Raw genomic sequence first — 25,141 nt, 5'->3', positions numbered from 1 at the left:
CAAGGGATTATGGCGGATAGAGAAATATCCAGGCAATGTAATCCTGGTAGCTCCAGAATGGCCACATTGACCATGCTTCCCAGATCTGAACAACATGGCCATAGCTGGGCCCCTGAGGTTTAGACATCAGTCGACTGTTTTCTACCAGGGCCCAATATTTTTTGTTTAAGTGGCTCACTTCTGTCTTGCGGCTTCGCTTCTGAGAGGAGATGACTGAGAAGGAGGAGATATTCTGAAGTGGTTATTTCCACCTTATTGCAGGCTAGGCGACCTTTTACATCCTTGATATATGTGCAAATTTGGAGGATTTTTGAGTCCTAGTCTGCTGTTGACTGATTTCAGCCTCAGTCTGTTAAGGCTATGGTGTTGCATATTTTGGCTTTTCTACAGAAAGGTTCTGGTCAAGGGAACTGGCCTTTAAAGCTCTGAGAGTCCAAGTATTGTCTCGAGGTAAGGTGCAAGGGTATCCTCTGTCCGTATGTCCCGATGTTCTATGGCTCCTTCGGAGAACTAAGAACTTGCGTCCTCAGGTGCGGAAAATTTGTCCATCTTGGAAACTGAATCTAGTCCTTAGAGGATTGTGTGAGACTCGGTTTGAACTACTAAAGAGAGCTACATTAAGGACTTGACTCTTAAAGTGGTTTTCTTGGTGGCTATTTGTTCAGCCAGGAGAATTTCGGAGCTCCAGGTGCTGTCGTTTCAAGATCCCTTCCTATAGATGTCTGATTAGGAGGTGGTATTATGCATGATGCTGCCTTTTCTACCTGAGGTAGTCTCAGCATTCCATCTTACTTAGATGTAGAGCTTTCAGCTTTTATGGATTTCTCTATGCCTCATACGGGGGATCTTAGGTGCTTAGATTGAAGGCATTCATTATTGAGGTATCTAAAGGTCACTTATTATTTCTGTAGATCATATCACCTCTTTGTACTGTGGAGTGGTCCAAAGAAGGGAATTAAGGCATCTAAGGCTACAATTGTGTGGTGGATGAAGAAAGCTATCAAGTCGACTTACATTTCTAATAGGCGCCCACTGCTGGGGGGTTTAGGGGCACACTTGAAGCATTTTCAAGTGACTTCCTGGGCTGAGTCACAACAGGTGTCTCCACATGAAATTTGCTGGGCAGCTTTTATTTATTTATTTATTTATTTATTTAAAAGATTTTATATACCGACACATTGTATCGGTTTACAGATAACTTAGAACAAAGAACAAAAAACAAAAAGTATACAACAAGAAATCTAAGAGTTTAGTTAATAGATTCAACTGGGAGTAGCATAAATTGTGGGAGGAGGATAAAATAAAATGAAAAGAGGAAGGCTATGAACAAAGGTTCAAAAAATACATTCGTTGAAATAGCTGAATTTTTTGGGGAAAAACAGGGGAATTTGATATGGCCTAAAAAGGGGTACTGCTTAGATTTAAAGGAGTTGTCATCAGGAATAGTTTATATACAAAAAACTAGGCATTTGGAGAAATTGTAAAGTTGTTGCACACTTTTGCTAGGCATTGTCATTTGGATGTTGAGACTCTGGCTTCCATGTGCTTTAGTGAGAATGTTCTACGAGCAGAACTCTCCACATCCCACCCAAGTTAAGGGGAGCTTAGGTACATCCCAGGATTCTGGACTGATCTGGGTACATACAGGGAAAGGAAAATTGGTTCTTGCCTGCTAATATTCATTCTTGTAATACCACAGATCAGTCCAGAGACCTGCCCATTTGCTTGGGGTGGGGAGGGGAGGGGAGTCCACTGCTCATATTGTTGCTTTGTATATAGTGCAGAGTTGTTGGAGGTTTTCAATGCTGATCGCTTATGTTAATTTAGGAAATGAGTTTTCCATTGTCTTTTTGGGCAACTTTACCTTCTTTCGGCTTGTTGGAGGGGAGAGAGTTTGCTTAGAAGCTTGCTTAGAAATGTATGGTTGTTGCTGTTATCTTGGCTTGGGTGCAGGTCAATACTGAGGGACTGCAGGTGGCACACTGGGTTATGCATAGTGTTAGTGAAACTTTGTCTGCTGGCAGGGAGGCATAACCCAGGAGTTTGGACTGATCTGTGGTACTACAGGAACAAAAATTAGTAGGTAAGAACCAATTTTCCTTTACTAGTGGTGTGCCATAGGGACTGGTCCTCAGTCTGTTTAACACTTTTGTTAGTGATATTGTGCAAGGGCTACTGGGAAAGGTTTGCCTTTTGGAAGATTATATCAAAATCTGCAATAGGGTAGACACCCTGGAAGGAGTGGAAAACATGGTGGAAACTAGTGAACTTGAGAAATGGTAGCTAAGATTTAATGCTAAAAAATGTAGGATCATGCATTTGCATATATTAACTCAAGGGAGTAGTACAGTCTAGGGGGTGAAGGTTTTTCTGTCTATTGAACAAGATCAGGATCTGAAGGCGCTCATATCTGATGATTTTAAGGTGTCGAAACAGATAAGGCAACAACAAAATCCAGAAGGATGCTTGGGTGCATAGGGAGAGGAATAGCCAGCAGGAAAAAGGTGATGCTGCCTCTGCATTAGTCTCTGGTGAGACCTCAGTTGGTGTATTGTCTACAAATCTGAAGACTACACCTTCAAAACGAAATAAACTGCGTAGAGTCCATCCCGAGGCAGCTACTAAAATGGTCAGCAGTCTTCATCATAAAATCTGTGGGGACAGACAAAGCTCTAAACTTGAATACTTTGGAGAAAAGGGGAGATATGATAGAGACGTTTAAATCCCTCACAGAAAAAATGCGGAAAGGAGACTCTGGAACAAGGGGGTCATAGGATGAGGGTGAAAAATAGATTACTTCTGAGCCTAAGTATTTCTGTCTGGAAATGTTACGGGGAGTGGACTCTTGGGCCGGCTGAGACTGATGGTGTTGCACTGTGGGGACCCACAGTGGGCGTCGCAGCCAGGAGGCCGTGCTGAAGAGGTGTTCCAAAGAAGGCTTCACCACTGGAAACCCAAGGTCCCCCCAGGATGAGCCTGTAGGGACCAAGGAACAGAGAAGCAGCCGAAGAGGTAGTCAACGGAAGCGGTAGAGCCCAGGAGGCCAGAAGAGACTTCACCCTTGGAAGCCCGCGGTCCTCCCGAGAGGAGCCCTTGAGGACCCGAGCTGTTGGGACTTAGGAGAATCCTTCAGGCGAGTGAAGAACCAGGTACCTGTAGAAGAGATGAGGACTGAAGCTGGAGTCCAGGGACAAGCCAAGGTCAGAAGCCCGAAGGCAGATGCCGAAGACAAACCAGGAACGGAAGCTGGAGCCGAAGTCCATGAACGAAGCAGGGTCAGAAGTCAGAAGCCAAAGCCAGGGACGGAAGCTGAAGCCGGAGCCGATGGACGAAGCAGAGTCAGAAACCAAAGACAGACAGGAGTCCAAAGCAGCAACTAGCAACTCAGAAGAGTGAACCCCGTTGCAAGGCGAGGTCTAGCGGCGGCTGCAGGGTTTAAATGACCCGGCAGCGTCTGATGTCATCATCGGGGCTGTCCTAGAGTTCCCGCGCTGGCCCCTTTAAATTTAGAGCCCCTGTGTGCGCGTACCTAGGAGGCAGGGCCAGATGCGACGGAACGCCAGCGTCTCCCTCGAGGAGGGAGCGCCGAGGCCTGGCCTAGTCGGCACCTCAGTGGCCCGAGCCGGCCTCGAGGTAAGTGGGAGGACCTGGGGCATGGCCCGGGGCCGTAACAGGAAAGGGTAGTGGTCACATGAAACAGCCTCCCTGTGGAGGTGGTGGAAACAAAGACAGTATCAGAATTTAAGAAAGCATGGGATAAACACAGAGGATCTCTGAGGGAGAGGAAGGGGCTATAAAGAGAGACTGAGCAGAAGATGTGGATGGGCTACATGGACTTCATCTGCTGTCATGTTCTATATTTCTGTGAAAATACTATTGGATTGGATTGAATCAGTAGTCAGTTAATGGGGTGCTTTAAAATATGTCCTTTATTTTGCCTCAAGAATAAAATAAAAATCAGAAAGAAAATGGAAATGCTAATGAGCTTGTTCTAACCGCTGATTGCAGGAGATTGTTGTATTGTTATAATTTAAAAAATATTTCCAATTAGGATGCCCTGTGTTATGTTCAGAGTGAAGTGGTATTTATTTGAAATCTGGAAACTATTAAGTCTTCATTTATGTGCAACATTTTACACTCAAGAAGCAATAAAAACAAACAGTATAAAAGCTAGAAACTTACAGGAAGAAATCAAGCGCACTAAAGACATAATTCCTTTCCAAATATTATTATTGGATCATTGTGATGCTTCTGTCCAATGTACCTGGACTGGGGGCTTAGCTGTAATCTTAAGGATGACAGACTCAGCTAATAAATGTGGGTTTTGAATCCTAGTTTGAACTTCTTATGAGGACTTTAAATGTGCATACCTTGTGGGAAAGGCAGGATATGTCAGACAGGAAGCTGGAAGGGTTTAGGAATAAGACAGGAGATAATTCTTCACAGAAAAAGTTGTTTCCTGCATCCACCACCCATCGGTGGAGGGGTGAGGTCAAAAATCAGTAACAAAATTCAAGAAAGCACGGGACCTACTCAGAGAATCCTTAGTGGTGGAGAACTGAGAGTAAAGGCGGAGGTCTAGTAGGATCTACATCAAGTTAATGTCTCCAGATGGGTTAGTTTTGTGCAGACCATGACAGGAATGACCCTCATAAGCCAGGGCATGTTAAATATGATCTCGGTGTCCCCTGTGCACATGCACACACAGGAAAATACAGAATACACAAGAAACGGAAAGCCGCATGACATGTCTAAGAACACGGCACACAGATTTGTACACTGTGTTGTACATAAGAACATTTTTGCACACACAGCCCACAAAAGATTTGAGGGAATGTTGATCTGAGTCTCTCAAAATGTACTGCTAGTGCTCTTTTTTGGTAATAATTGTGCCAAAGGAAGATTCCTTCTGAAGCTCATTCAGTATTATATATGCAGGCAACGTATTAAGGTGTGCTTGGAAGTTCTATTTTGATCAAGCTAGTGCCAGAAAGGCCAGCCCAATGTTCTAGTAGCAATTCTGTGCTCAGCTGTGTGGGAAGGCTTAGACTCAGCTTCTCCTCATTGGGAAGACGGGGACTAGGGCTGTCGCAGAGGCAGTGTTCACAGCCCCCAAAAGGAAGGAATCCCAGCCATTACATAACAGTAATATCTACGAGTGGGTTTCAGGATGCATGCTGGGCCAGATTCCAGTCTGTAGCCCTTTATCGAGAACAGCTGCTGTGATGCAAAATGAGAGAATACAATTGGAGGAAAACCCCTTCTGTGCTGCAAATGAAGGTTCATAGTGCCCAAATGAGCAGAAAGTAGGTGTCTGGCCAAAAAAATGTCGGGGGTTCCAAATACTGGAGAACCCAGTGCAGTTCTGGAGCACTGGATGATGGGCTTCAGTTCCAGCTAAGCAAGAGCCCTTTTACAATCATGTGAAATATGCAGCTCTGATCTCTTTGGATGTTTTGTGTGTTTGCAGTTCACCTGTTCCTTCCTATGGGCTAGACAACAGCCAAGCTGATACTGCCAGGAGAACCCCTGGCCATCTAACTTCTCCTCACCCCATGCTGAAAGGTATGGTCCTGTTTACGTAACCACCACTGCTGGGGCGTTAAGGGTGTGATGGGGGTGGGATTCAACATCCTTACATCAGTACTGTAAGTCCAGAGTACACGCGGTGCCATCCTTGTTGATGAATCCCTTAGGCGGAACCTTCCATTCATTCCAAATGCATGTGCACAGATACACCTGGACTGGAATTCTCTTTTTTACTATTGCAATTTTTTACATGTCCCTACTGTCCTTAAATGTCTAGGCGAGTTACAAAAAAGTAAACCATGCACAAAATAAACAATGCCTATAACACTAAAATATCAATACCAGTAAAATCTTATAAAAATGCCAAATAAGATTTTGAAAACCTTGGTTAGCTGAGAACATCTGGCTACTTTCATCCAAGCTGTAGCAAAGTCCCATGTGGGTTTTTGTAATGCGCTGTTACCTGCCAAATTGTTGTAGCGCTTATAGCGAGTCCAAAACACTGCTGCCTGCCCGTATTCGAGGGGGTTCTCCTGCTCATGAGCATATTAAGCCAGTCTTCCTGTGCACAACAGAGTGTTATTCAAGGCCTTATGCCTGGCCTGTAAGACCTTATATGCCCTGGGCTCAATGCATCTTCAAGATCACAGGAGGTATGATTTGCTCGTACTGTGAAGCAAGATATTCTGACTCAATCCGTACACTTGCCTAGGGAAATTCATACTTTGACTGATTACATTGGTTTGCTGCTCTTTAAAAGAGATGGTTTTTTTGAAAGAGCCAGGTCTTAGCTGGGAAAGTGATGGGGGGTCTATGTTCTGCCTTCGGGGGGAATGGACCCACTTACACTAAGATATGTTTATTAGGTAAGGAACAAGGGGACACTCTAACAAATCGTAGAACTACGAATGGGAAGGTATGGAATATAAATGTGTACAAGTGAATAAAACGAAGCTACCAACTCACTGTGTGATCATGCAAAAACTGTGAGGGTTGGCAGCTGTGCTATAGGCCTGTATGAAGCAGTGTGAATCAACTCTCCCCCTTTTCCTAAGTGTGGGCAAGGCAAAAATGCTGTCCCAAATATATACATTTACATTATAGTTGCCAAACATCTTACTTTTGCCACGCCTTCCACCAGAAATATTTAATAATATTTATATTCTGCCAATCAGTATGCTTTCAGCTGAGGACTACATAAAATCATACTCAAATATTATCGAACACAAGATATCACCCAAACTCGGCCTTCAGAGATCACCCAGCTGTGTACATGAAAACTACTGGACAGGATCTCTGCTTGCATGAATTTGCAGCCTAGAATCAGTGCAGCTACGAGGTGATAGGACATGCCACTGATTTAATCTTCCCAAATACATTTGGCACTGAAATTTTGCAAGATCACAAAAGCGAGTTAGCTAATCTTTCTTCCCTTCACATGGACCTTGATCTTTTGGGATTTGTTTTGTAAATCATGCTGAATATGTGGTGTAGCACCTATCCAAGCATTCCCAAGACTTGATGACTAGTGAGACAAGGCAGGCTGATGTGAATGTGAAACTCCTGCCACATGGCACATGTCCATTCAGGGACTGAAAGGTCTGTTTGGCCTTATCCCCATGCTATAGCAGGGCTCTGAGTTTAACTGTGCTTTACTAGGGCATAGCCAACTAAGCTTGTGCCTTTCTCTTGCTTTTCCTCTAGGGATGGAGGAGAGAGCAGCCCAGCGGGCAGAGCGGAGAAAGGAACTGGAGGAGCTAAAGAGAAAACGGGAAGAAGAAAAACTGGTATGTGGAGAGGAAGCAGAGATTGTGTTGTAGGAGAAAGGTCTGCTAAGGAATCATCCTCATGCAAACCCTAAAAACGCCAATTCCTTTACCTCAATATCAGATTAGACCTATTCAAAGCAAAGCCAGATTGAGAAGATTCCCTTCTAGTCTTTCTCTACTACGGACATAAGCTCTTCTGTTCAGTCCAGGAGCAATGGAAGGTCAGACATTGATGTTAGAAGTCAGGCAGTGACATCACGTACCTGCTTCTGCTTACGTTTTCTTGTAAATGGTAAATCGGGCTTGATTTTGCCCACCCCTTCCACAGAGTGCAGGATGGGGTCTAAAGGAGCACATCTTGATCAGAGGGAAAATTCTGCTGCCGTCTCTCGATTTTTGCAGGCTCATTTGAAAGCAGAAGAGGAGGAGCGTCAGCAGAAGGAGGCTGCAGAGAAGGAGGCCCAGATCGAGAGGAAGCGGGAGGAGAGGAGACTGCAGAAACAGGTGAGTAAAGAAGCTTCTTTGTCTTATTGTGCACACAAAGAAAAGGGAATGTTATCAAATTTGTTCCTTTTATAATGCAAGCAAAATAGGGTGATAATACTTCTTTACTGGACCAACAAACATTTTGTTAAACTGAATTGCATTAATCAAGCTGTGATAATAGTGCATGAATCACTAAAGCAGGCGTGACCAACTCTAGTCCTCAAGAGCTACAAACAGACCTGGTTTTCAGGATGTCCGTACTGAATATGCATGAGAGAGATCTGCATACAATGGAGGCAGTGCATGCAAATCTCTCTCATACATATTCATTATGGAGATCCTGAAACCCTGCCCTGTTTATGGCTATTGAGGACCAGAGTTGGCCCTCCCTGCACTAAAGCCATATTATAAGAAGAAAAAAGATCTTAGCCGCCTAATACAATTCAGCTGAAGGAAACATAATGACAGATAAGGACCATAAGTCCCATCCAGTCTGCCCACTGGTGCAATTCCATAGACCCAAATTATCTATGGCTTTCCCCTTGCTTCTTCACAACCAGGGATCATCTGTGCTTATCCCAGGCTTTCTTGAATTCCCTTAATAATAGTCAGCCATGCAGTAAGAGGTTGCAAGGTCACCCATGAGTTCTGATAACACTGGGGAAATAGTTTGGTTAGCAGGAGCACCAAGCAGCCTGAACTGCCTTTTACTGCTCCTTATATTAAACATGCATTTTTATTTATTAATTTTGATGACTGCCTGAATTTTATTAACTGATTTTATCTGTTTTAGTATTTTATTCCATGTTATGTTTATATGGTTTATGTATCTGATGTGTTGTATTATATGATTTCATGGATTGTGTGTGCGTAATCTTGTAAATTGCCTAGAGTTTGTCATCAATAAAAATAAATAAATGTATAAGATGAGGGCATCCCCCAATAGGAAAGCTCTACTGCTCCATTGACAAGATGATGTCCTTGTACCCATAAGGTCATGATCTGGCATCGCCCGGCTGCTACTATCAATGGTGCATCACACCAGCGATTTCCCTGAGGAAGGAACTGCAATGGCCTTTAAGCAACTACTTTATTGTTTTTCAGTTCACTTTATTAAGATGTGACTTGTCAATTCTATTTCCGGTTTTCTGCAGTGCACTAGAAGCATTCAACTAGGCACATCTGTATTATATTTTAAAATAAAATTGAGTTTTAAGAGAGAGAAATTCCAGATGTAGTGTGCAAGCAATAGTTGAAAATGGAGGCAAACTATGCACAGATGGATGTCTCCCTACCCTAGTGCCATCCTCCAAGGGCACCACAGACCAGCAGTGACTCTGTCTGAGTGCTTCTTGCTCATTTTCTCTCTTCAAATCCCAGAAAGAGCTGGAGAAGCAGAAACTTCTGGAGTGGCAGCAGCAGCTCCGGAAGAAAGCTGAAGATCATTACCACCGTGTCCTCCTGAGGAGGCAAGGCCTGGAGCCCTGGAGAAGACTGATGGTGCAAGCCAAGCAACGCATGGCGGTAGGGAGCTAGGATGAGCCTCACCAGGGGAAGAAGGTAGGGGGGAGAGGAATGGGACAAGCAAGCTCCCAACTAAATATTATCAATGCAACAGTCCCTCTGTTATGACTCGGGTTACAAAGTGAGAAGTCCGTTTAATCAAAATGTAATATGTATCATCTTATCCCTCTTCCACAGCTACTTCAGAAATGAATTTTCAAAAAAAAGAAAGGCAAGCTGTAGATCAGTCACTTCTCAAATGGTTAAAGTACATCCTTCTGGCCAAGGGATTAGTGGTCAGAGCAAGGCCCGCTGTCTGTCGTGCCACTTTCTTGCCTAAATATGAATTGGAGTGGTGACATCGTGCGTCCTGATCAGTTAACAAATGTAGAAACTCAGCACACCTCCTTCTGTACATTGGTATTAGCACTATCCACTTTTCTTGACATCACATGTCCGCTGTGCACCCCTCTAGAGAAAAGAGTAGGTAAATGAACAACAGTAAAAGCTTTCTTTCCATAAAAATACCGTACTTTTCCTACCAAAATAATTTATAACCATAAGCTATGTTAGGGTTGGTGACTAACAGCCAGTCACATAAAATATAGCAAAAGCATACCATATTCCGTATTTAACACCACTACTTTAACTGTTGGCCACGATAGTGTAAGCAGAGCGCTTTCTATCACCAATACACTCAGACTGGCTGACCACTACACTCATTGACACAGGTTTCTGTTTTGGTGGCAGCTGCTCGTGTCTTCTATCCATCTGGAAAAAGAGCAGGGTTCTCAGCCTTGGCAGGAGAAAGGCAGCCACTGAGGAGGGAACAGGAGTGGAGCTTCTAAACTCCAGTCTAGATTGATCTTTGTGCTGAGATCTCAGGAAGGGCTTACCATGCCTCTCTCTTCCTAATGTTTTGCTTTGCTCAGCAAGCGGAGGAGCATCATTGCTTAGTACTGCAGAGGAGGAGCCTGCTGGCCTGGCTGCAACAGGTACGGGAGAGTCTGACTGAGAGAAGAGACCGTGCTGAAGGCTTCTATTCCCATCTGCTGCTTCGGCGAAGCTTCAGAAACTGGCTAAAGGTGAGTGGGGAAGGGCAAAGGAAATAGGCAGTTGTTTCAGTGCTCAAGAATGGATTTTAAATTATTTAAAATGTGTGTGTGGTTGTCAAGGGTACAAATTTATAATCTAAAATAATATGCCGCAACAGTTGTCTACTACTACTGCTGCTCTTCCTGTCATGTACAACTGGTTCTAATTTTCTGCCTTTCTCCAAATCCAGTTCTATCTGGCTGCAAAACAAACTTTCATACCTTGACGTCTTTTAATAAAAATGGTGTGCTTGTTCTTAATTCCATGCAATAGGCACCTTAAGATTTTCTCATCTTTCAGATGTATTACAAAGAAAATTGCCGCTTTTTTAAATAAAGAGAAACTTCCAGTTTCTTAGCATACCAGTGGGTTATGCACCTCTACCAACAGATGGAGGTGGAGCAAATCTTACATCCCGGTACATATACCCCTGCACTGACATCAGCCTGCCAGTATTCTCTGTCTCCAGCAGATGGTGGACGTGCATCTCCCTACTGGGGCTTGCTTTAAAAATGTTTTCCGAGGAGGAGGAGATTTATTCACCCCACTCTCCTGTAGTGATATCTTATGGTCCCCTCCCTCAGTTGAGAATTCCTGATCTTTGGATCCCTCCCTCAGATGAATGCCTTGGTCTGGTAGCTGGTTTTTGCTGGCATGGATTTAGCTGTTTAAAAAAAAAAAAAAGGCAGCTGAAAGACCAGTGAGTACAGGAAGCAGAATGTGGTGGTGAAGGTCCTTGCCCTCTACACTCCACAGCCAGAGACCGATCTTGTACTCAGTTGGGATGGGCTGAGCTCAGATAAAGTGAAATTAAAAAAAAAAAAAAAGTGAGAAGGGTAGGGATTCCTCCCCGCCCCCCCCCCCCCCCCCCCGATCTCCGATCTCCGTACTTGGCGCACGGATCTGATATTTGTTCCCGCCTCTGGGGGAACTTAAGGAACGGGGGCAGCTTGGTGAGTTGAGCAGCCTTTTGGCTAGGCCCCACTCTCAGGCTTGTCTTGCTCGCCGTGTGGTAGGCCGCGGCGGCATTTTCACGCATTTTCCTGCGCATAAGACTGCACTCTTTAGTTGCATTGGCTTGTGCGCCTGGTTGTATGCTTAGTTGGGCGCATAGGAGCGCCTACTAGGGCACTCTGTTGTGTGCACACTATCTGAAGCGTCCTGGCGGGAGCTCAGTTTGTGCGCTTATCGGCACAGTAATGAGCGCCTAATTTTTGGATTCCTAAATTTTGTGGGCTTAGTTTTTGCAGCATAAACACAGCTGGGCGCACTCTTATCAGTTGCCTGTTGGGGCATATTGACAGACTGATGGCGCCCATAGCAAAGAAGCCTAAGCGCCTTGCCCTTTGTGTTGCTTGTCATATTCGGGCATCCCAGGCTGGTGTTCCCTCTGTCTTGTATCAGCGTTGTTTGGAGGCTCAGAAAGAATTGCCTCCGTCTGATTTTACTAAGCCCGGTTCTTCCCAGCCTGGTGCAGGAATGTAAAAAAGAGTTGCCAGAGGTGTTGCCTGATGTTTGGGCTCACCTAACTGGTTCATCAGCGGGGGAAGGTAGTTCAGTGGGTGTAGATCCAAAGCCCCCTCGTTTTGTCATGGAACCCTCTGCCTTTTCTTGGATAGAATTCTTTCAAGAGCTCCAGTCCTTTCTTCAGGCGCAGTCCTTGGCCCCTGCCAATCTTGATAGGTCAGGATCGCAGGCTCTGGATTCCTGCACGCTTGCTGCTGTGGGTGGGCAGCACCTAGATCTGTTGCAGGTCTCCCCGATAGGGACCCAACTGGCATGGATGATTAAGCCGATCCTTACTTCCTGGAGGATGGGGAAATTCCTCTGAGAAGTCCATTAACTGCTATTAATCAAGTTGACTTAGGAAATGGCCTCTGCTATTACTGGCATCAGTAGCATGGGATCTTCTTAGTGTTTGGGTAATTGCCAGGTTCTTGTGGCCTGGTTTGGCCTCTGTTGGAAACAGGAAGCTGGACTTGATGGACCCCTGGTCTGACCCAGCATGGCAATTTCTTATGTTCTTAACATTATGAAGTTGCCCTTTAAAGGCTCGCACTTGTTTGGGAGCAAGCTGGAGAAAATGGCCATTAAGTGGGGTGAATCCCAGGTTCCTCAGTTACCACAGGATAAGAAACAGACAGTGCGCTCCACCAACATGACAGGTCGTACTAGGGGGTTCAGACATTTTTGACCCTACAGAGGTGCAGCTTTGCAGAGGACTCTACCTTTGGTTAGGTCTCAGTCGTTTCATCTCAGGCAGCCCAGACAGGGCGCAGGCTCAGGTAGTAGAGCCTCCTTCCCCCCGAAGCCTTCAAATGAAAGCGAGCTGACTCACCACTGGGAACAGGAGATAGGGGGTCGCTTTTCTCTTTTTAATTGGAGGTTGGTCGAGATCATGTCAGGCCAGTGGGTTCTGGAGGTGATAAGAGATGGCTATGCAATGGAATGTTGCAGTGTTCCTCAGGACGTTTTCATGGTGTCTCCCTGCAACTCCACAGAAGAGAAAGGCAGTGGAGTGTACATTGTCAAGACTCCTCAGCCTGCAGGCCTTTGTTCCAGTGTCCACATCTCAAGTAAATACGGGCCGATATTCCATTTATTTCGTTGTGCCAAAGAAGGCGGGCTCTTTTCGTCCCATTCTAGATCTCAAGGGTGTCCACTGTCATTTGCGGGTGACTCGTTTTCACATGGAAACTTTGCACTCAGTAATAATGGCAGTACAGTCAGGGGAATTTCTGATGTCTCTAGACTTGTACAAGGCGTACCTTCACATTCCCATCTGGCTAGAGCACCAATGATTTCTGAATTTCATGATTTTGGGGCATCTTTCAGTTTTGAGAGCTACCTTTTGGTTTGGCCACCACGCCCAGAACTTTTTCCAAGGTTATGGTGCTGGTGTCGGCAGGGCTGAGAAAGAATGGGATTCTGGTCCACCCATACTTAGATGACTGGCTAATTTGGGTCAAGAGTCTGGAAGAGAGCTTTCGGGTCTTGCTCAAGGTGATTTTCTTGTTGCAGGACTCAGGTTGGGTGCTGAAAATGGCCAAGAGCAATCTTCAGCTATCACAGACATTGGTGTTTCTCGGTGTTCGGTTCGACATAAAGCAGGGCAGGTGTTCCTGCCAGAGGGTTGTATTCAGAAGCTAATGGTGCAGGTGCATCTACTGACGAACATGATACATCAGGCAGTGTGGTCTTATCTACAGGTACTCTAGCGGTGACCCTAGAGATGGTGCTGTGGGCAAGGGCGCATACGCATCCTCTTCAGCACACTCTGCTGTCTCCTTGGAGCCCACATTCTTAGGACTGTTCTATTCAGCTCCACCTACCCATGGAGATCTGCATACGCCTGCAGTGGTGGCTGCAAGTGAATCATCTAAGAAAGGGAGTTTCCCTAAGATCACCGGACTGGCTAGTATTCATGACAGATGTGAGTCTCCTGGGTTGGAGAGCTCACTGTCAGGAGCTGACAGCACAAGGGCACTGGAGCATCAATCGGCTGGAAGCCCATGCCACCTGGTTGGCATGCTTGTGATTCAGAGACTGATTGCAGGGTTGAGCTGTCCGGATAATTTTGGGCAATGCGACAGTGGCTTACATCAATTGGTAGGGAGGAACCAAGAGCCAGCAAGTGTCGCAGGAAATAGCCCAACTTATGGAATAGGCGGAAGTGCATCTTCAGAAGATCTCAGCCTCATACATTGTGGGAAAAGACAATGTAAGTGCTGACTTTCTCAGCAGACAGAGTCTGGATCCAGGAGAATGGGAATTGTCAAACAAGGCATTCCATCTCGTAGTGGATCACTGGGGCCTTCCGTTTCTGAACCTGCCGGCGACTTCTTGCAATGCAAAGATTCCTTGCTGCTTCAGTTGCAGGAGAAATCAAAAGTCCTTGGACACTGATGCCCTTATGCAGGAGTGGCTGGAGGGCAAGCTACTGTATGCCTATTCTCCGTGGCCCATGTTGGGCAGAATGATTCGGAGAGAGTCACAAAGGGATTGTGCTTCTGTTGGCACCAGATTGTCCCAGAAGACCGTGGTATGCAGATCTGCAAAGGCTCCTGGTGGACTCTCCCCTCTGGTTTCCAGCTCACAGCAGGGTCTTGTTCTTCACAAAGATCCAACTCAATTTTGTCTTACAGTATGGCCCTTGAGAGGGCTCGGTTGCTGAAGCATGGATATTCTGTTGCCGAATTGCCACCTTACTATGAGCGAGAAAGTTCTTCACTTCCTTAGCCTATGTACGGGTTTGACGAGTGTTTGAGGCTTGGTGTGAGGATTGAGGGGTTCTTCCTCATTCAGTTAAGATCCTGCTCATTTTGACATTTTTCCAGGATGGACTGAGTAAAGGGTTGGTCTTTAATTCATTAAAGGTACAGGTGGTGGCTCTTGTCTGTTTGAGGTCAGGTGAATTGTGGACTCTTGTCGGCTCATCTAGATGTGGCCCATTTCCTAAAAAAGAAGCAAAGCATTTTTATCCTCCCTTGTGGATGCCAGTGCCTTTGTGGAGTCTTAATCTAGTTTTGGATTTTTTGGTGGGCCCCACTTTTCGACCGATGTGTAGCCTTTCCTTGGTTACTAACCTTGAAAACAGCATTTTGCGTGGCAATTTTGATCGGTGTGTAGGGTTTCCGAAATGCAGGCCTTGTCTTGCCGGGAGCCTTTTCTATGAGTGACGTCAGGGGCGAAACAGCTATGTACTGTTCCTTCGTTTTTGCCAAAAGTGGTCTCAGATTTTCACTTGAATCAGTCAATTTCCCTGCCATCTCTGAACAGGGAAAGATGCGGAGGATTATCACCTGTTATGGCCCTTGGATGTCAAGTAATATCTTGAGGTGCTTGGAAGTTTCTAAAGCTCTCAGGAAGATGAATCACCTGTTTGTTCTCCACAGGGGGAGTAAACAGGGCGAGCCAGCATAGCGGGCTAAGATAGCCCGCTGGATTAAGAAGGTAGTCACAGCCGCATGTGTGGATGCTGAACAGCTGTTGCCCAGTCAGATTATGGCTCATTCCACTAGGGCTCAGGCAGTGTCATGGGTGGAGGTTAGATTGTTGTCTCCTGTTGACATTTGCTAAGCTATGACATGGTCCTCCTTACACCTCTTTTCCCGGTATTACCAACTAGAGGTGCAGGCCCAGGAGAACACAACTTTTGCGTGTGTGGTGTTGATTGGACCATGGGCAGTCTCCCACCCTGTTCGGGAGTAGCTTTGGTACATCCCGCTGGTTTTGGATCCACTTGTCCGTATGCTAAGAGAGAAGAAATTATTTATTTGATGATTTCCTTTTCTTTAATAAGGACATGTGGATCCACCTTCCCACCCTTTGCTGGTGAATGGTTGTGCTGTTGTCTTCTTGCATGGCTGCGTGTTTCAGGGATTTCTGGTAAATGTTACTCTAGACCCTAGACTAGTGTTATTACATTCTTTGTCTGAGCTTAGTGTTTTCCTGTTGGTTGAGTGCTGGAATGGTTATCTGTTAACCATCAAGTTTTGTTAGTTTGTCCACAGTTGGCTTTTGCAGAGAATACTGGTGGGCTGGTGTCAGTGCAGGGTATATATACCATTATGTCAGCTTTGCTCCATCTGCTGGTAGAGGTGCATAACCCACTAGTTTTAGATCCACCTGTCCTTATTAAAGAAAAGGAAATTATCAGGTAAGTAGTAATTTCTCCATATTTCAGACTACAGGGGAAGTGGAATGCTTTTTTGGTTTGGTTGGGGGGCCACCTCCATTCCAAGATCACAATTTCTTGTTTCTTTATCCAGGCCAGACCAGGCCAAACACGTGCATTATGTCCCCCCTGCCAGCAGATGGAGACAGAGAAAAATAATCGTAGCAGACTTCACTCCTTGTGCTACCTTTAGTATTTCTCTATCTCTAGCAGTGGCCCTAACTGAGAGGAGAATTTCAGATTGGGGAAAAGTAAGGGAGAGAAGGTCCTGACTGGGGGAAGGGGAAGAAGGGATGGATAGATAGATAGAGATAGCTAGAGAGAGAGAGAGATATCTGATGGAGGACAGACTTGCAAACTGGCGGGCACATGGGAGAGGGCTGGGGGTGTGTGTGTATGTACACACACCTCTCCCATGTGCCCCACCAGTTTGCAAGTCTGTCCTCCATCAGTTATTCACCCTCTCCTAGCCTTGCCACACAACTAGCCTACCCTCAACCAACCAGCCTGGCCCCCTTTAGCCTACAGTCTAGTTGCCCTAGTCAGTCATCCCCTCAGTCCTACTTTCCAGCCCGCCCCAACAAGCTAATCTCCAACTTTGACTCCCTCCTACAGTCAACCAACTGCCTTAAACTCCACCTCCAGCCTCAGACCTCAGTTCCAAGCCAGTCTCAGATCTTGCCTGTCTCCTCCATCCCAGCAAGCCTTAGCCAGTCACATACCCTGCATTCCTGCGAAAGTACTCCTGCAGGCACAACATGGCGTCTTCAAGTTTGAACCATGTCCTTGCCTGTATTCTCATGTTGTTCTGACAAGACTCAGCAGAAGAATACAGACACCCACCGTGCGCTGCCTGCGAGAACACTTCTGGGACGGAGCAGCCCAGATGTTAGAAGGGCCAGGGCCTGGATACATGTCAAATCCTATGTATTCTCATTCTGTCTGTCCCCAGTACAAGGATTGCCTCTCTCTTCTGGAGGAGCGGGCAGATTGGTTCTTTAAGGACTCTCTGAAGAAGACTACTTTCTTGGCTTGGCTGAATCTTGTGAACGAGGAACGGGTTGCATCATGGGAGAAGCAACGGATTGCTGCAGAACACTACCACCGGTAAACACCTGCTACAGACCTAGCTGAGAAATTGGTAAAATCCCATCCTCTCGCTCACAGAAAACATTTTATTTCTTTCTGTTAATCTTGTAGAAAATGTTCCTTTTTCTGGTCAGGTTGGTTAGGGGCTGGAACCTCCATCTGTAATACTGCTAGGCCTGTCTCCTCTTCTTTACTGCTAGGAGAGGGGGAATGGCTCCAAGGTTTACTGTACTCAACAATGGAAAAAGTCTATGCTGTTTACTTTAATAATCTTATTTATTTCTTAAAGGAGAGTGAAGCTGACTATGTTCACAGTATGGAGAAAATTCCCAAAACTTTTGAAAGAAGAAAAACAGAGAGAGGAAAGAAGGGAGCAGCTCCGAAAGAAAGTTGCAGAAATACTTCCTGATTTTAGGCTATGACACCGTTGCATGGGCGTGGGAGATAAATCTGTCCAGAGACGACAAAGCTCCATCACTGGGATGCAGTGTTATAGGCAACATGCAGCGGTCCCTGACCAGTGGGAATTCTGTTCGGTTCTATGGATTCAGGCATAAAACAGGTCCTGAATCTTCTGGGCATTCTTTCAACAACAGACCCTGATGCAAAGAAGAAAGTCTTAATTTCCTATAGGACATCTTCTCTTTGTACATCTTGCAGGTACTGTCTAACTACAGTCACCCCACAGGTAGGGGGCGCTATGCTGGCTGCAGAAAAGCACTTTAATAGATTTTGAAGGGTTTTGGCAAGTACAAAGCATAAATAGACAGGTCAACAATTCTTAATTAGATTTTAGGGGTTAATACTCCCTCCACAGATCCAAACAGAATGAGCAGGTAACAGCAAACACTACAACGAGAATGTTTGTTTGGATTTTTTAATATCTTGCTATTGCTTAACTTTTGAGTTTCTTTGACCAGGTTCTTAATACGGCCTGCACTTCATCACTTGGTCCAACAGATCGAGAAGCGGAAGGCATTGTGACCCTTTTCCTTATGTTTATCTTTCATCATGTTTTCATGTGGTTTGTACAGCCTGAGCTCTTATTCGATTGTATGTCTAGCAATAAACAAAATCCTGAAATAATTAAAAACAGTGTATAGAAATTTCTTTCCAGTCCTTGTACTACACTCTCCAGCTGATACTTATTAATAGCTCTTTGAGCTACTATGTTTGGAATATGGCTTTCTAACTGAAAAATGTCTTTTATATAGCTGTAAAAGTATTTTTTGGCTATAACACATTTCCTGTTTTAAAAGGGAGAAGGGTAAGAGTTTCTACCTATGTTATTTATACCTTCCCTCCTGCTCTTAGGGTATTTTCTTCTTAAATAGTTCTTCCAGGGACTTAGGTTAAGTGAATAATTAGTGACCTAAGTAACAGTCAAACAACTTACACATTAATTAAGATACCACTACTCCAGTCTCCTCCATAACCCTTATAATCAGAATGTTTTTTGTATGGTGCAACAAATGCGGTGCTTATGGCCCAAGGCATAGCATTTGGAGGCTTAAGAGTTGTCCAATTTGCTGCCCGTGTTCTGCAATGAAAAAAGAACTGACTCACCTGGAAGAGGAATTATCTAGGCTTCGAAAATCCTCCTCCCAGCATCCAGAATATCAATGCCAACTTCCACAGAGGATTCTGAAACCCAGGGAAAAATGGATTATAGTGGGGTCTGGTAGAACAAGATCTTCGACCCAGACACACCCAGTCTCCTCAACTGAGAAACGTTCAGGATATCTGCCCCCACTCCCACAGAGGATTCAAATATACTGGAATATGGTGGGCTCTGATAGATTATGGCCTGGAGTGAAGAGACATCCTCTGTACACACTGATACCCTTACATGATGCTTTTTCTGCATTGGAAACAGAAGCTGCTCCTCCAATAGACAATAACTGGATGTCTGTAAAAGAAGAAGCCATCCAGTGATAATGTTAGCGTTTTTGTGTGCAAACTTCATAAAAGAAAGCTCCTTCTGATAGGAGACTAAATCATTAAACTAATTTGGGATCTCTTTTTGAAGGTGACAATTAAGTCTACCAGGATCTTCAGCTGGTGGAAATGCAAATCAGTTTCAGTGCAATTATTGAAGAAAGTAAAGACTAATATCAATGTTATCGCCCATCTGGGGACAAACAATCTTGCTAGAAACAGTATCTAAGCAGTACCGAAAGATTTCCGGTGTCTGGGGAAGGAGATTAAACCCATGGTAAAGAATATCACCTTTTCTGAAATATTACCTATTCAGGGAAAGGAAAGGATAAGCAAGATAGATTTTAATACATGGCTCAAACATGGTGTAAAGAAAGTGGATGGCTGGTCGCATATGGAGCAGTAAAAGTCTACACAATAAGGATAGCTTACATTTGACAGTGGCAGGAAAGAAGATCCTAAGTGAGAAATTCTGGTCATACACCATCAGGCATTTAAATTACAGGATGGAGGTGGCAGAAGGTGGCCAATGAAATTGGAATGCCACCCCCAAGCAATACAGGAAGCGAGAGTAGATAATAACAAAATGTAATCAGCTCAACATTCCATGTTTAAGCAAAATAGCAGAAAAAGTGACTATGAAGATCAGCAAACCAAGGGAGGAAAGCTGGAAACTTCTGACCACAAATGCTTGTAGCCTAGGCAACAAAATCCCAGATCTACAGGCTCCTATGGTAGTGGCAGCTTTGCACATTGTTGCCATTATGGAGACATAGTTCATAAAGTCTCATTACTGAGATAGTCATCTCAAGCTATAACTTGTTAAGGAAGGACAGAAAAAGGGGGAGGAGTAGCACTTTAAAAACCAAATCAATGCAACTAAAATGCAAAGGGTAGAGAAGAAGCATTATAGACTATCCTAAAACTAGACTATGGTTCTTCCAATTACACTGGCATGGTCTACAGGCCTCCAACCTAAGCTGAAGACCTGAAGTGAGAGCTGGTGAAAGACATCCAAAAGGTGAGAAAGAAGGGAGAAGTGTTGTTCAATCCACATCCGACAGATTAAAATCTCCAATGGGGAGTATCCCTTCTACGGAATCTGCAAGAAGTAGAGAGATAGTGGATGCCCTTCAAGGCGCTCTGATCAAACAAATGGTAATGGAACCCATGAGAGAGGGTGCAATACTCAACCTAGTGTTAAATAATGGGGATAATGTCTCTGTCTGGATAGATGCCCACCTGAGCACCAGTGATCATCAGATGGTATGGTTTGATATTGCAAATAAGAGAGAGAGAAGTCACACAGGCCTGAATTTTGAATTTCAAAACTATGGACTTTGACAAAATGGGAATGTACCTGGAGGAAGAACTAGAAGACTGGGAGAAAATGGGTGAGGCGGAACAATAGGCCAAATTTAAAAGGAGCTATTACAAAGGCAACAAGTCTAAATTTAGAAAATAAACAAAAGTACAAGGAAAAAGAAACCAATTTGGTTCTCAAAGGAGGGGGGGGAAGTAAAAATTAAAGGCAAAAAGAACAGTGTTAAGGAAGTATAAAAGATCCCAAAAACAACAACACAGGGAAGATTACTTGGTGAAACATATAGAAAGGATAGTAAACTATCTACAATTCAGTAAGTTGCTGGATCCGAGGCAGCAAGATTGACCAGGGGAAGTCCTGTCAGACACATCTGATTTGTTTGATTGGTTGATTAGAGAATTGGATCACAGAAGAGCACTCAATGTAATTTACTTGGCTTGCAGCAAAGCTTTTGATACAGTTCCACATAGGAGGCTTGTGAATAAAATCTGAAGTTTTGGACTGAATGCCAAGATGGTGGGGTAGATTACAAAACTGGTTGACTGACAGGAGACAGTGTGTAATAGTAAATGGAACCTACGCTGAAGAGAAATCAGTGTTAAGTAGAATGTCATGAGGATCAGTTTTGGAACGGGATCTCTTCAATATTTTGTGAGCGACACTGCAGAAAGGATAGAAGGTAAACTTTGCCTATTTGCGGATGATACTAAGATCTGTAACACTGTCACACACCTGAAGGAGTAGAGAGAAGGAAAAGTGATTTAAGAAAGCTTGAAGAGTTGTCAAAGATTTGGCAGCTAGGATTCAATGCCAAGAAGTACAGTCATACATCTGGGGTATAGTAATCCAAAAGAGCTGTATGTAATGGGGGGTGAAAGATTTGTGTGCATGGACGAATACCATAGTAACAGTAATGACGGCAGAAAAAGACCAAATTGTCCTTTTGGCAGATGCCAGCTTACTTAGCATCAGATAAATCTTTCCCTGATTTTTTTTTTAGTGAAATGCTAGCAGGATTATGAAGAATGTAATGCTATTCATAAAGATGATCCTATTCTTTACTGGGAAGTAGGGAAAGCTGTGATGAGGGGTGATATTACCAGTTCTGTAACTGGGAAAAAGAGGAAACTAAGTGTGGATATTTTAGATTTGGATACACAAGTTAAGCACAAAAAGCAAATTTGGTTACAGGTTCCTTCTGTGTCTCATAACAAGGTTATTTGATTGCACAACAGAAATTGAATGAACTGCTCCACTGTAAAGCTAGCTATTCGATTCAGTCTCTTCGACACAAATTCTACCTTTACGGAAACAAGGCTAATAAGATGTTATCTAATGTAATAAAGTTACAACAGGGTTCCAAATGTGTCTCAGGTATCAGAGACCGAGGTGGTAACATAGTTAATTCCCCGGAACAAATATGTTCGCTATTTAGAGACTTCGATGCTGTCCCTGAAAATCTAATCTCTCGGGAGGAGTTCTTGCGGGAGGCTCATCTACCTCGGTATCTAAGGCAGACTCCATCCGATTGACTGCCTCATTTACCACATTTGAAACGTCACAGGTGATAAATAATTTGAAACATTTCAAGGCAGCGGGGCCCGATGGATTGGATGCTAGATATTACAAGGCACCGAAAGACTATGTTGTAGAGGATATGTGGAATTTATTTGAAATCATAGCCGACCGAATCTCCATGCCTAAATCCATTCAGAATGCAGTGACTGTTTTGTTACCTAAACCAGGGAGGGATCCCACTCTAGCTACCTCCTATCGACTGATCTCATTGCTGAATCAAGTTAAGATCTACGCCACAGTCCTTGCCAACCGCCTGAAAATATATTCTGCCATCTCTGGTTAATGAGGGAAAGCAGGAAATCCAGTACTAGTATTCAGAAATTATTGGCCCTGAACATTGTCATACTGGTAAGGTATGTAACCCCCTTCTGGTTGCCTTTGACAGGGTCTCCTGGTCCTTTTTAAAAGCTATGTTACAAGCAGTGGGCCTGAGTGGATGCATATATGATTGCATTTGCACTCTATATTCCAATCCTGCAGCCCAAATTCTAGTTCTATCTGACAAGTTTACATTAGCAAGAGACTAACCAGTGCGAACACTGGAATCCCTGGTGTACCATTTAATAAATCACCCCAAAATTATGGGTATTGAGAAGGGGACTGTTGTGTTGAAATTGTGTGAGCTATTTGGTTCTCTCAAGTCTGAAGCTCAATCTGGATAAATCAGAAGCATTAGATGTAATGGCCACCCTATAACTCTATTGGCCTGATTTTACCCTTAAATAGAAAAATCAGTCTCTTAAATATCTGGGTCTCCAGATACACTATGATCTTTCGCAGTGGTACCAAATAAATATTAAAACTTATTTTGGACATTTTTCAAACTAAAACAGTTAGTTGGCTAAACCTTCCGCTTTCAATGCAGGGGCATTCATGAGGAAGAGGCCTAGATTTACAACATGGCTTGTCTATGGGGGATTGGCTTCTAAACACTAGCTTGTTCCCTCACAATTTATTATTGCAGTTACACTAGAAGGCGAATTGCCTTCCCACAAAAGGTGGGTCATCCATTGTGCTTTCTTCCATGCAAAGAGTGTGGTGGTTTGTAGAAAGCAAGTTGCGGCTATCTTCCCAAGCTTTGGAATTTATTCCACTAGTGGGGAATGTAAATTTTGGACCGGGTGACATGTGTATCTGATATCAGGAATTGTATTTCCAGGGCTTTCAGACTATATCATACTTTAATCCCGAAGAAACCCAGTTACAATCATTTCTGGATTGTAAGCATAAATTATCCCTGACTAATTCTTTATCTACATATTCAACATTACGTATCTTCATTGCTGCATTCAGTAGTTACCTTTTAACTTCCAAGGATTTTCGTATCCCCATGTAGTTGTACAAGAAAACATTTTTTTTGTCCATAATGTATCGTTATGTTCATGCTATAACCAAATATCATAGACTAGAAGTGTTGGCAGAGAAATGGAAAAATGATTTTCACTGTGATGCAAATAAGGTGGATATCGGAGAAAGTTTTAAATTGATCCCCAAATGTTCCAGGAATGTAATAATCAGAGAATTCCAATTTCATATCATTCAGAGAATAATTATAACCTCCGTGCAGGCATGTAAGGCAGGGTTTACGGAATCTGTAAAGTGTAAAAAATGCTCTCAGGACCAAGCTACCTTCTTTCACTGCATGTGGGAATGTCATGAAACTGTGATGTTATTGGGGCGATAATTTCTATGACGAAATACCTAGTACCTACCTACTGTTACCGTAGTTTTCTTTTCCCTTATGGGATCTCAATTTTAAACAGATGTTCTTTAAATAGTACCATAAACTTATGTTAAAAGCTGCGCTTGTGGCTAAACAGTTTTTGTTAAGTCTGGCAGTTTATCTTCTAACCAGTTTAGCGCTTTGCATGTTAAAATGCATGAGATGTTACGGATGGAATTCCGTACTAGTATTTTGTCCTCTGAAAAACATCAACTTTTCCTGGATGTATGGAATCCCTACATATGGATACTACCCGCTGAAGAACAAATTCCTTTTGTCTTTCCAAAGGAACTTGTGGAATTTGGACTCATGGATTGGAATCTGCCGGAGCGATTTCACATGAAATAAAAATACGAAGAGAAGGAGGAAGTAATGCAGGATCCTATCTTGCTATTGTGTATATTGGACTTGGAGTCTGGAGGGACTGAGCTGTGGGTATTTTCTTGGCATATGTCAGTGGATGGTGGCAGCAAGGTAGGGGGAAGGTTAGGATTTGGTTAGGACAGTTGGTATTGGGGGTAAACTGTTACATAAGTTTGTTATTTGGGTGTTGCATCTCAAATAATATTTACAAAAAAAAAAAAAATCTAATTCTGTCCAGTCGTGGTATTTCTGCATTTAATACTTCAAACTTTCTACCCTTAGTTCTTTGCATTATCTTTTGTTATAAGGATTTGGCCGATTCCTGCAGCTGAATAGAGAGCGGTGGAGACTCAGCTCTTTACCTGTAGGGTGCAATGATTTCTGTCCCTATACAAAATGGTGTTAAACAGATGCCTGTAGTTCTTTGGAAACATTTGCATGGTTTCCCCAGTATCATTCTGAATTCAGATGCCATATTTCCTTCTGCACATAGAATCCTCTCATGGTTAATTGGAGCAAGCTCTGCTTTGATTAATAAATGCTCACAGATCGCTGCAGGGAAACCTCGAAGGTGCAGCAAGCTATTTGCTTTATCCATTGGGAGCTGGTTTTCCTTTCTGCTTGAGTTGCCATGGATATGAACTGAATGCAAGGTTGATATTTTCCCCTTAGCATTTTCTTGTGTGGATATTTTACTTGTAGAAAAGCAGCACCACTTTTAGATCCAAATCCCTTTCAGCACCTTTTCTTAGCTCTCTTTCACACAATGCTCCATTGCAGATTTGGGTGCGAGCTCCTCCTTATCCACATTCACTCAAATATTTGCTTTAGAAGGTAGCTCCATACTAGGGTAAGGAAGCCCACTAAAAAGCTTGCCTTTTGGAGGGAAGTAGGAGTGAGTTAAGTGAGAGTGCAATGATGCATGCTTTTTTTAGTTTAAAGGTAGAGTAGCAAAACCTTAAACCTCTACATAGAAGGCTCCATCTTGCCCTGCAGAGTTGTCCCTTTTTTTTGGAGGCTGAGGTTTGTAGAGCCCCACACTTCATCTCTGGCATAGGGCAGGGAGA

The 25,141-nt window shown here is 43.8% G+C and overlaps 1 protein-coding gene across 1 annotated transcript in view; it reads left to right on the top strand.

Annotated features, from left to right (window-relative positions):
• The window catches only part of CCDC191 (coiled-coil domain containing 191), a 62,199-nt gene extending 43,947 nt beyond the window's left edge, over nucleotides 1–18,252 (top strand). Inside the window, exons 11-17 of the mRNA XM_029577729.1 lie at nucleotides 5,471–5,565; nucleotides 7,234–7,316; nucleotides 7,701–7,802; nucleotides 9,165–9,308; nucleotides 10,220–10,372; nucleotides 17,012–17,166; nucleotides 17,438–18,252. Of these exons, the coding sequence (XP_029433589.1) occupies nucleotides 5,471–5,565; nucleotides 7,234–7,316; nucleotides 7,701–7,802; nucleotides 9,165–9,308; nucleotides 10,220–10,372; nucleotides 17,012–17,166; nucleotides 17,438–17,570 (865 nt within the window). The 3' untranslated portion in view covers nucleotides 17,571–18,252. The remainder of the gene's footprint in view (nucleotides 1–5,470; nucleotides 5,566–7,233; nucleotides 7,317–7,700; nucleotides 7,803–9,164; nucleotides 9,309–10,219; nucleotides 10,373–17,011; nucleotides 17,167–17,437) is intronic.
• The last annotated feature ends 6,889 nt before the right edge of the window (nucleotides 18,253–25,141 follow it).

The sequence above is a fragment of the Rhinatrema bivittatum genome, chromosome 15, assembly GCF_901001135.1.
Source record: "Rhinatrema bivittatum chromosome 15, aRhiBiv1.1, whole genome shotgun sequence".
NCBI lineage: Eukaryota > Metazoa > Chordata > Amphibia > Gymnophiona > Rhinatrematidae > Rhinatrema > Rhinatrema bivittatum.
The sequence above is the reverse complement of the archived record's forward strand: the minus strand, read 5'-3'. Positions and strand labels throughout refer to the sequence as shown.